A 12,321-nucleotide genomic window follows, 5' to 3' on the forward strand; every position below is an offset into this window, starting at 1 on the left:
CTCCTTCTCCCGACACTACGCCGCTCACCTAAGTGTATTTAAACAAGCTCCCGCTGTTACCACCAGTCATAGTGGTAAAACCCAAGCCGAGGTTCACTCTCCCCGTACGCGCCGCCCCGCAGGGCCGCGGCCGCCTCAGCGTTGCCCCGCTGTGTCCCCTCAGCCGCTGAGGGCCGGGGAGCGGGGAGCGGGGGGACAGGGACTGCCTTCCCCACCTGAGGCGGAGAGCGGGCGGAAAGCGGCGCCCGCAGCCTCTCGCCACTTTTCCTCAACGGGGGCGGAAGCGTTTGGAGCCGCGCCCAGGGCGGGCCGCGCAGGGCCGGCTGCGGGCAGAACGCACGCCCCGCACGAAGCTCCGCGCCCCAAGCAGCGCCTAGGGACGGCAGCTCCGGCCAGGAGCGCCACCTCCCCTCGGCCACCCCGTCTCAGCGATGCCCGGCCCCGCACGCCCGGCCAGGCGGTCACGCTCCGCCTCAGCCCGATAATGCGAACAGACGGCGGGCGTGGCGCAGGAATCCCACCGCCCTCACCCCCGGCACCCCGGCATTAATCGTCTCCTTATATGGACACCAGAATGTCTGACGTCATCTGGACTCTGGGAAACCAGCGCCCGCGCAACCAAGCTTGGTTGGAAAGGCGGGTGGTGCGGGAAAGGCGGGGGGCGGAGGGGGAAGGAGGCTCTGGAATGTTGATGGACGCGGCGCTGCGCCACTGGGAGCGGCGGCCTCGGCTCGGCCATTGGGGGAAGCAGCCGGGGGCGGGAGCCGCGGGAGGGGCGGGTTGTGGCGGTTGAAAAGCCGCCGCCTGGCTGAGGAGCGGCGCCAGTGCGGGGTGGGCGCTGCCAGCGGGTGGCTGGAGGGCAGCGAGTTCGAGTCCCGCCTCCGCGAGCCTGAGCCGGCAGCCGCTTCTCCGTGTGCCACGCTCCGCTCCGGGGCGAGGGGAGCTTGGGGTGGTCCTTTGGTTTCCTGTTCTTCCTCCTTTTCCTCTTTGCGCGGAGGCCGCGGCTTTCTCTGTGGGGCGCCAGCCCGCAGGGACAGAGTTTGCCAGGAGTTTGTGCTGAGTTTGGGCCCCGGCCCCCCGCCCCACCGCCGCCATGCCCGTCTTCCACACGCGCACCATCGAGAGCATCCTGGAGCCGGTGGCCCAGCAGATCTCCCACCTGGTCATCATGCACGAGGAGGGGGAGGTGGACGGAAAGGCCATCCCGGACCTCACCGCCCCCGTGTCGGCCGTGCAGGCCGCTGTCAGCAACCTGGTGCGGGTGAGTAGCGGCGGCCGGCCCGCCTCGTCCGCGCTTTCTCCTGGGAGCGACTTCGGCCGCCGCGGCCAACTTGGGAGTCCGGCGGCTGCCGCCACCCCCGGGCTGCCGCCGACAGGTGTCCCGCTCGCCGCCCCGTGAGGACCGGCTGGGCGCGGCGGCGGGGCCCGGGAAAGGGTTAAGTTGGAAGGCTGTCTGGACCTCTGTCTAGGCTCCCGCCTGGACGCCACCTTCGTCTGTTCCCGCTCCAGCCGCGAGGGAGCCGGGGGAGCCGTGCTGCGGAGGAGCGAGTTGTCCCAACCACGAGTTGCTCGTCGTCTCGGAGCGAAGAAGCCTTTGCCCACCTGAGGAGCGGCATCAAATTAAAGTGCGGCAAAGCGCGGTAGTTGCGACTGTTCATACCCGCCCCGAAACGCTTCACGGATGGCTCTGATGCGCTCTGTGGTTCTTTGCTGCCTAGGAAACTCCTATTTTAAGTGTATGCACTATAAAAGGCAAAATACTTACTTGGCGTGAGCCTATCCAAAAAAATCCCAAACCCAACCAATACCAAACCCCAAACCTCCCAGGCATTTGGATTTCATTTTTAAATTGGTGAAGGCTGGCCGTTCCTTATCAGTGTTGAGGCGGGACAGACCTGTGGCTCCCAGGCAAAGTCTGGAGCTGTAAATTGTTCTTGTTATATAGCCTCGAGTATGAGTTACTATTTGCTTGTGGGAAGCTAAAGATGAGGGAAATTTGGCCTGACTCTCGACTTCTTGGAGGCAATTATGCATAGCTTGTCTCTTTAAGATCTGAGTACTTGCAGTATGGACACTGCAGTATGAGAAGTGCAAGTGACTAATGCATTTGAAATGTTTTAGTCGAAATAGCACTTTTATGATCCACGAAAGAAAAACGATCTGTTGCAAGGCAGAAGTATTTTCTTTGATATAGAAAGCACTGTAACACTGCCTACTCTTCTACTGCATTAAGAATTACCTGGTAATACTTACCTTGCACCTTTGTTAAGCTTGTTTACAGATAGTGAGTTCGTTTTTGGACATCACATGTTGCTTGCCCATTTTAAATCCTGTAAAATTCTGAAGTAATTTCTGGCAATAAATACTCCTTGCCGGTAAACTTTGCCTTAAAATGAATAGCTCTGCAAGTTAAAATACTGTGTCACCGTTAACCAGTGTTTTAGTGCACTGAAGTCATAAGGCTTGTGGGCATAAGAAACTGTCAAGATGACTAATGTGTGTGATGTGTTTGTCACGTTTTGGCCTGTAGTACTTGCTGCTGCTAGAACAACTTGCCACTTTGAGATTTTGCAGTTTACTACAGTGTAACTGCACCTCTTAGTCGCCATGACTATAAATATTACTGACTGTCCAGAACACTTGTGCTTCTTGCTGACTATAGCAGACACTCATCTTTTTATGCAGAACAATCATTCTGCAGCAATTCACTGATGTAATAGGTGTTTTGGCTGCGAGGGTGTGAAGCCTGTGTGTATGAAATAGTTTTCCTTGAAAGGAAGACGTTGGAATAATGCTTTGCTTCTCTGAGCTAACCCTGTAACACTAGGTTGTGTGACTACTTTTGCCCATCCCACCTTTATCTCAAAAGAAAGTTGATCTGATAAAGTCTCATTTATTAGACAAATGCAGAAACAGAATTAGTTTCCTTCTGCAGCATGATAATGCTCTTCTTTAATTTTGGACTTGTTTGCAAGCATCTGTTTTTCTCTTCTTACCTGCTAATCAGGTAAAAGGCAAGGTTGTTGAATTATTTTTTCTGTGTTTATTCACAAAGAGCAAATAGAAGTGGTGTAATCTGAGGTGGTAGTTACCAGGAAGATGCCCTGTTCTGTTAAAATACAGCTTTGTCTACGTTTCGAAAAATGTAGAATTAAAGTTCTGTTTCCTATCTGGAGCTCTGTTTTCAGTGTATCCCTCTGAAGTGTAAGGTGATTTATGAAACAGAAGTTTCACAGGAGCAGGAGAATTTGTGCAGACAGGTTCTCAAATTACAAGCCTTCTGGTGGCATCCCAGGTGACAGCAAAGATGGAATTATCGGTGCAAGCAAGAGAGTAATGTAGCTGCTGGCTCATGTTGCTTGCTGTCTGCTCAGGGTTCTAAGTGTAGTGTGAGTATCACAAAGTACATAAAGAAAAGTGCTGAGGAGCAAGGAGTTTTTTCATGTTAAATTTTCATGTACAGCAGCACTACTCTGCAGCTGCCCAGCCTAGAGTAAGGATTCTGCAGTTTGGCAAATGCAGTATTTAATTGATTTAACTATCGTGTCTGTATGTAATTGCTGGTAGCAGTTTTGAAGTTTTGAGACCCATTCTTGTGGAAGGCCTAGAAGATGTACTGTGAGGGGAAATGGGCTAGGAAATGACTGTATGGCTATAAGGAAGGACCTCTGTGCAATAACTTGAACATTCCTGAGATGGAGTTAGCACAATACACTGTTCAAGATGGAAGAGAGGTCGGTAGATATGAGAATCTTACATTAAGACTATTAGATGAGTCAAAAGGGGTAGTCCTCCTCCTAAATACCCTGATGAGAGACTTCTGTAAGAGAACTTTTCCTTTGGCATGCATTTCTATATTTTCTGTCATTAATGGTTATGCTGTATTTTAAGGTTTGCCTGAAGCCATCTTAGTGTACAAACTTCACATTAAAAAAAGCCATGTAATTTCAAGCAGACCTATCATAGAGATACTTCCTTGTTTGTCAGAACCTAAATGTAAAGTAATCCTGGAGAAGAGCTAGTCCAAGTCATTGTTGAAGTTAATGAAATAAGTAAATCTTTAAAAGTTAGTCATTCCTGTAGTAAAATAGCAAAGAAAGACTTGGTATTCTGTTTGCAATATGCAACAGTTTGCTTCCACTGCATCTTGAGTTTTCTGTTGGGGAATAGCCTTTGCACAATAATTCTCAATTCTTTTGAACTATTTTGATGAAATTTCCTGACTGTGGGTTAAAGTCCTTGTAGCCTGTGTAAAAACATAGTGTGGAAGTAAGCATCAGAAGCTTTTTTGCACAGAAATCAACTTTGACTGGAGCCAGGAATTTGAGGGAGAGGCTTCAGATACCACAAGACTATGAATGTACTAAATTCGTCCTTCTTTTAACTGAGAGCCTTAATGTTTGTATTGGCTTATATTTGTAGTGGAGGTATGCCTCTTATGGGAAGGCTGGCACTTGGTATTTCTTTTAGCTAAAAGGTGTGACACTGTAAGCCACCAGAAGTGGTGCTGGGTAATAGTCAAGGCTACCTAATGGGTATGGAATAATTTTGAGCTTGCTAAATAACCTATTAGTTCAGAGGGGAGTGAAATGACATTTTGAGTTTTAGCTAGTCAAACTTTGCAGGGAGGAAATGAACCGTTTGGTGGATTTTCTAGTTGTTTCAGGCTTTTTTTTTTTGCCCCACCTAATTGTTTGGTTTTCTTGGCTTTGTTTTGTTTGTTTTAACTCATCAGACTTTTTGCTGATTTTAAAACCAGGGATTTTTATCAAGGGTGGCTGATGATGATGCAGAAATGGTAAACCAATCACACACATCATATATATGGTTTTATTTCATGGAGGAGAAAAAAAATTGCTACTTTGCAGTGGTGAATAGATGAGCATTTATGTTCACACCAATGTTATATTATTGCCAACCAGAGAAAGCAAATTCTGCTCTGATGTTAAGCTCCATGCTGCCTTGTTTGGATTCTGGCATTCTGTCAGTACTGGCATAGCCCACTCTGATCACTTCTCTCTGCTGTTTCAGGCAGAACTGCCTCAGAGCAGTGTTGCCAAATACCAACAATACCATGGGTGAAGCTGATGAGTTTGACAGATTTGGCTGTAATTCTCTGTATGAAAATTAAGGTAGTAGAAGGGACTTGGGAAGCACACAATTTAAAATATTGGAGCAGGCTCAGCAGTTCAAGGAGGTGTTGGTTTTTGAGAGTCTGGGCTGTTGAACCAGGTCAGTGGGAAAGGTCTGACCTGCTTTACCTGAGACCAATTGCTTGAGACTTACCCTGGTTTAATGCCCCTCATTTTCACACATCTCTGGGTATCTGAGCAAAGTGATACTTCTATGAAATGCCCATAATGGAAGATTTAAGACACTAATGGTAAAAAATGAAGTGACTAAGACCTTTCAGAACAGAGATCTGCTCTGAAAAAACAGTGCTTGTCTATTTGATGATGCAACTTCTGCCATTTCATCCTCTCTGCTGTCCTTTTGTATGTGACTGTTTCACAAGTGTCTGTATGCATCCAGTTTCTATTATATTATTTTTAATGGAAAAAATTGCTTTACTGTCTATTAGATTGCTGATGACCGCATTTCTCAAGAAGGTGTTATTGTTGGCTGCTGTGATATGGCTTTATTTACCTGCTGAGGTTTGGAGGCTTACAAAGCACTATTGACACCTCTCTGTATCTCAGTTACTAACTGTGACTAGCTAGGCCAGGCCTGACTAGGTCAGGCTAATCATCAGGAAGGGTCTCTTAGATTATAAATCTCCTGTCTCATAGTCAGGGTTTATCAGATGTTTCTTTTAAGTAGGTCTGGGCCAAGTACTAATTTAAAATGTAAATAAATGCAGTCTAGAGTAAGATTAAGCTTGACTGGAGATTGTACTTGATGGGAACAAGACCCTGTATTACTGAGTCAGAGTCATGTGTGTCAAAGGTTTTTGTGACTTCCTGAAGTTGTGAGGTCTGTCTCTTTACCACCAGCTGAAGCCCGCCCCATCTAGGCACAACTAAAGCTACCCAGATATCTCTTAAAGCAGATGGAACTTGATATCAGTACTTTGGCAGAGACATAAAGTTTAAACCAAACAAAGAAGTTAACTGTGGGAGTGTTGCATTTAGTGTAGCTATGGCAGCTGTCCTGTCTCACCTTAGCAGAGGAGGAAGCAGTAATTACCTGAAGCCCCTGGCATGTTCTGGCTGTGTATCCAGGGGCCTCTGACAGGTGAGAAGTTTCCTGGGGTTGCAGGGCCGTTTGGAACGGGCTGTCCATTTCCCTGGACAGGCTGTAAATTGCCTTCTGATACCTGCAAACCACCAGCTTGGAAATCGCCTGTTTAAATGAATTTGTGAAGAATGCAGCTTGCCTTGAAATCCTTGTCATGATTCCAGCAGCAGAAGTCAAATACATGGATACACCTGGAATGAGGAGAAATGGTCTGACTGCTGAGTAGGGTGGATGGTAAAACAGCTTTATCATCCTAAATTTTCTTTTGGCATAGCTGACTTGCCTGTAACTCAGGTTACAAAGAGACGAGTGAGCTGTTGTGAGCAGCTTAGTGTTTCTCTTTTTTGAGGGGAAAAATTAGCTTGCAATATGTTTATATATCTTGGAAAAGGATAGAGAAGAAAGGAAGAAGATAAGCTTTTTTTCCTTGCAGTTTTTTTTTCTGCACAGCACAAAATATGACTCTCAAGGAGGTTGTGTTTTTTGCATTTTTTCTTGATGTTTGTAACTTGGCATGAGGTATGTATAGATCTGTGCCTCCCCATTTCCAGTTTAGTTTAGTGTTACATTTTGAAGCTGAAAGAAATGGTCAAAAGAGCAGAACATTTGAACTCTGCAGAACTCAAACTTAGTGACAAGTGAATGAGTACTAGAATAGGCTTGAAGATCTCATGAGAGAATACGTCTTTTCACTGCCACTTTCTAGGCCTTATCTATGAGTAGTAGAAAACTGATTAGTGTGTTACAAATAAAACTTCCTTCTTTTTTTAAATTAGAACAGCCTTCTTCAGTGTGTAGCAATTCAGTGATCATTTGCCATATTGTGGGAACTGTGGCCATATGCTCTGAGAAAGTGGATAAACCCCATTAGGGTGTGTGTATGGGAGGGGCTGGGAGAAGAGTGATTATCCAGACAGAAAGCAACTTTGTAATAACAAAAGCACATCATAAACTTCTTTCTTGCTTTTATCTGTTAGGAATCATTTTTCCGTAAGCAATTAATTAGTTACTGATTTGAACGGAATTATCTCTTTGTTCTGTTATTGTGTTTGGATGCTTAATTTATTCCAGTCTCATCCATCAGCTTTAAAGGAATCTTGTTCTTTCTTCCTTTAAATATACATAGAGATGGTGAATGTCTCCTCATATACAGCTTGCTTTTTTGGACATAAACCCTGAGACTTTTATTGTGGGATGGACAGTCTTTAAGTGGCTGTTGAACTAAAATGTTTCATATGTCAAAAATCTGGTGAATACCATTCCTGCTTTGGAAAGCTTACTAAATGCGTTCTTTGCATAAGTCAATTCCACCAGTGTGGGAGGAGTTAAACCTGTGTTAAGGGACCAGTGGTTTTAGCAATTCGTTCTTCCTGATGTCTTGTAACTTTAGAGAATGATGTAGTTTTGCTTTTTACTTTGAAAAAGAAGATATTTTTCTCGACGTAATTAATTCCTTAATTTTTATGACAAGAAGTAAGAGAGAATTAACTCTAAATGTTGTCCTGTAATTGGAGTTTAGAGTAACAATTTGTGTTGAGCCATGGAAATATACCAGATGAATGAATATTGCAGCTACCTTCATTTCAGAAGATACTTGGTGGATACAAGATAACTTCTGCATCAGGCGATGAAATGATCAAATGAAGGCTAGATCTTCTTCTTAGTTAGAGATATTTCACCAAGTATCTCTTCCAAACACAAGCCTAGAATCCTGGCAGCTCAAAGCTGATATGGGAGGGGGGGAGAGTGGGGGCCTGACCCTACGTGCATAATACTTGGGAGTGGGTCTAGTTTGTCCCTGGAGTAAATCAGGCCCTCCTGCATCTGTGAGGATATGAAAGACTGGCCAGAGAATCAGTAGAGGGAGTAGAGCTTTTCTTTGCTTACTTTGCCTAATAATTAAAGTGTACTGAGACATGACTTGTACTTGCCCATATCTTGAGACTAGAACCAAGAATTTGTGTTAAAATATATTGAACAACTTGCTTTGTAACATATCTCTTATTCAGAAGTCAATATTGTTCTGGTGCTTCAGGAGCGCTATTTACAAAATGAGTAACAATAGCGGCTAATGAAGGGGGACGAAGGCAAAAAACTCTGAAAATCTCTTCATTATCAAAGCCTTTCCAGAGTTTCTGAAACTGTCAGCATGTTGACTCTTAGTTGATGATGATATCTAACCCTTTCTCTCACTGAGAAAACATGTGGTGGAACAGTTTCCCAGTATTCTGACTTCATGGGTAGGGTAGGAAACTGATGATTCATGTTAGGTTTCTCCAGTCAAGAATGGAGAAAAGAAACAAGCTGTTTCTGTTGGTGTTGGCCTAGGATACTTATGAAGAGACCTATTGTAATAATGTTGCATTGCATTTTATATCAGTGGTTACACCCACCGAATGGCAAATGTAACTTGAGCTTCTTTCAGTAAATATAAATTTTCCTTGTGCCAAGTTCTCAAGGGGGCCTGGGATTGCTGAAGGCAGATGTTCTCAGAAAAGACGGAGGTAAATAAGTCTTTGAGTAAATAATTTCTTGTGTTGTGGTCAGACACCTACACCTATCCCGCAGTGGGCCCACATTTTACCTAGTCTTTATTTTGCTGCTGTATTTACACAAGCATTTGTGTTGTCTTTCATGCCTCTCACTAGGTTCAACTCTAGGTACGCTTTGGGATGGACCGCATCCCTTCATTCTCAGCTGATGTCTCTGTTCCTCCTTGCAGGAGCGCTGTTCATTCAGGCAGGCCTCCCCCACTTTGACTTGTCTTCCTGCTCGTCAGATGAACTGGCTTGGAGTAGGTGAACCTTGAAAATGAATCAGCTCTCCAGAATTTCTTTTTCTAGGACTGTATTCTATGTGATTTCTCCAGTTAGGTCCTTGAAGAGGCTGAAGTCAGTTCTGAAGCTCAAGCTCTGATTTGTCTAGTTTTTTTCCTTTCAGGATTCTTAATTCTACCATCTAATGGTCACTCCATCTGTCATTGGCATTCCCAATCAATTCTTCCCTGTTTCTAACAGCAGAGCAACTCCTGCCTTTGGCTCCTCAGTCTGTATCTACCAATGAAAGATAGTTAGGACTTAGTCTGTGAAAAGAAAAGCACAGGCAAGCAGTCTTCATGTTAAACTGATTTTTTTTTTTTTTTTTTTTTTTTTTTTTTTTTTGTGATGGCTTAAGAAGGTTTCATTTCAGCAAGTATCATGCTTAATCTTTATCCTCAGGTACATATGGTACACAAATAAAATGATGAAAAACAGAGTTGAGAAAGTACTGCTTTGGTGAACTTTATGAGCTTTATAAAATGTTGGGGTATGTTGCAGCTGTTCTGGTCTCATTGCTCAATGTTTAACTTCTGTTTGTGGGAATAGTAAAATACAACGGTATTCCATTTGAGCTTCATTTTAGTAGCTGAACCTTAGCATGAACTAGTCGCAAGCCTGGCCCTCCTTAAATGCTGAAAAGCATGCAAGAAAACAGCTGTGGTCATTAACTTCATAAGTGAGTGTAATCACAGAAGTGCCATAGTAGCAGTATGAGAAATGGTGGTGGGTTCTGCACCTCTGAACTGGTGAGAGGCACTCTGGTCACCTTAGTTAAGGCATTGTGTGATGGCAAACTAATGAATGTTCTCAGCCTTTCTTTTTGAATGGGTGCATCCGAATGGGAAGCTTGTTAAAGGCTGAGCCAGGAAAGTCCACATCAACTTCCTTGGCCATTGTCATCTTTCAGCCATCTGCTGGGTATCAGCTCTTCAGTCTCTGAAGTCTGACTCATCCTGTCGAGAAGGGGAGCTGTTAAAAGCTGTCGTCTAGAACTTACTTCAGCTGAGCTGCTTCTTCTCCTGTCTCCCAAACTTTTTTCTGAATTTGGAAGAGGCTGCATGTTGCAACCGTTTTAGATGAGGGAAGCATTAATAACATTTTCTTATGTTATGCAGGTTTTGTTTTGTTCATCTGCACAAATACTTGCCGAAAGGAAACTGGCTTTATCTAGACTGATAATCATCACATGTGAGAGGCAGATATGTTGTGAGCATTTTTTGGGTGGATTTGGTTCCTGGTGACCACAAACTTGTGGTTAGAACAAATGGACATTTTATAAATGAGTATGATACCTGTCTGTTCATAGGCAATGAATAGTTAAGCTCTTCAGTGCAAAATGGGATATAATAATATATAACTGAGTGAAAAAAATCAACGTGTTAATTGTATGCAAGCTGCCATGTTCAACCTCCCTATTTAAATTCTGGAAACCTTGCTAACAGACATTTGGGTACTTGCTTAGGGAAGGTTTTTAATACTGAAGTGTGTGATGCACTGAATATTTATTTAAAGAGTTATCACTGGAAAAAGATTGCTGCATCGAGCACCCAGGTGGAATTACTGGAAGTTTAACTTGTTTTGGTGTGCCTATTTGCTGTTAAAATCATAGGGGGTTTTGTAACTTTGGTCAAGATAAATCACAAAAGGTGCTTCGCATTTCAGCCTCTGAATGTGTGTACAGGTGTCTATTTGCCCTTCAGCGAAGTCTTCAAAAGCTGCTGTTTTTACACTTGATAAGCAGTTTTCTTCCAGGTGTTGAGTGGTCTCTTACTGCTTTTTCAAATTACTGCATAACCCTTCGAGGTTTTTAGGTGAGCTAACAAATTAAACTGACTAGTGTTTGGACTACAGTAAAAATCACTTGCACGAGCCTAGCTGTCTTTGCAGCTTTTGCAGCACAATAGTTGTACTGAATAACAGAGATGAATAAATTGGGTTTCTCTCGAACTACAGAGTAGTAGCAAAAAGGTCACTTTTTATTTAGCTTGCCCTGATACAATGACAAAAAAATAGATTGTGAAGGGTTAGTAATTGCCTAACCACTGGCTTAATTGTAGCAAGTGAAGAGCTCTTTGAGTCTTTGCCACACCTACAAAATGCTCCCTTTTTCTCATAAAAAATCAAAGCATGGTGAGGGAGAGCCTCAGCGAATTTTAGGTAGGTTTCACTTCAGTTTTTCTCTTGAGTTAAAAAAAAAAAAAGAAAAACGCAATAGCATGGCATTTCTTTAATTTCTCTTCAGTTAATGCTGGCAAGACCTGCATTCCATAGCTCTCCGACCAGATTCCATTGGCACTTGGGCTGTTAGACCAGCTGAGCCCAGCCCATTGCCCATGCGGCAGGAAGACAGGAATGTATCTTTTTGTTGATCTGTTTTTTTTTTCCCCTTCTCTTCTCAGCTTGTCACCAGTGATGATTGTAGTTCAAAGCCATGGGATAGAAAGTGTTTTATCTGTCACGGACAAATACATTTCTTTCGTAACAATTTTGCTCTGGCAATTTGGTGGAGAGCTGGGGGATGTAGTTGGAAAATCTGGCCTGTTCTCCAGTTACACAGAGTAGTGAAATGCTAAAGATTCTTTGTGACCCTGAAGTGGTCGCTAACACTACAAAGCAATGTTGCAGCAGTTTTTTTACATAGTTGTCTTGCACTTTTTTTGTTGCAAACGGCAAACTTCTCTTCATATGCCTTTCAATTAAAGGCATCACCAAAATATTTAAAACTGACTCGGTTAGTCTATGGCAATGGAGGTATTAAACTGAAGCATTTGTAAACATGATGGATCTAGAATTTGCTCTCACAACTGAATGCCATTGCTTTCTCTAGATAGATTTTCCTGTTAGCTTGCTAGATGGCCTAAACCCTTGTATTTCTGTTTAATGTAGCATAATGATTGTTCAGAAAAGTTGTTCTCTTCTGTTGCTATTAAATTTCAAGCACCTTCCTCAAACAGGACAAAATGTTGGGAACAAGTATAGCTTCCAGTTATAGGACTTACTTTTGGTTGGATTTGCAGCAGTACTGATTTTTTTTTCCTAACTACATTATTGTACCTAGTACAGAAAATTCATCTCTAATATATTTATTTCACCAAGATTTAAAGACTTTTTCCTTAATGTCTGTTAAGCTTGTAAGTGGATTTTAACAGTTAGAAAAGCTTTAATATGCTTTTCCTATTGTGGAGTTGATTTGTCACCCTTCTTGCAATGTGACACAGTTATGGTTTACTGTTGTATGTGAAATGGATGCTATTGTGTGTTTGTG

At 43.4% G+C, this 12,321-nt stretch overlaps 1 protein-coding gene across 3 annotated transcripts in view; it reads left to right on the forward strand.

The window, feature by feature from the left end:
• Positions 1-805: 805 nt before the first annotated feature.
• VCL (vinculin) overlaps positions 806-12,321 on the forward strand; it is a 57,198-nt gene continuing 45,682 nt past the window's right edge. For 2 of the 3 annotated variants that reach the window (XM_066191450.1, XM_066191451.1), the window contains exon 1: positions 807-1,261. In XM_066191450.1, coding sequence (XP_066047547.1) covers positions 1,094-1,261 — 168 coding nt within the window. In that variant the 5' untranslated portion in view covers positions 807-1,093. Of the gene's footprint in view, positions 1,262-12,321 lie in introns of all 3 variants that reach the window. The other variant, XM_066191452.1, reaches the window with a different exon arrangement.

This window comes from Chamaea fasciata, unplaced genomic scaffold (assembly GCF_029207755.1).
Source record: "Chamaea fasciata isolate MVZ Bird 193981 ecotype frontalis unplaced genomic scaffold, bChaFas1.0.hap1 SCAF_9, whole genome shotgun sequence".
NCBI lineage: Eukaryota > Metazoa > Chordata > Aves > Passeriformes > Sylviidae > Chamaea > Chamaea fasciata.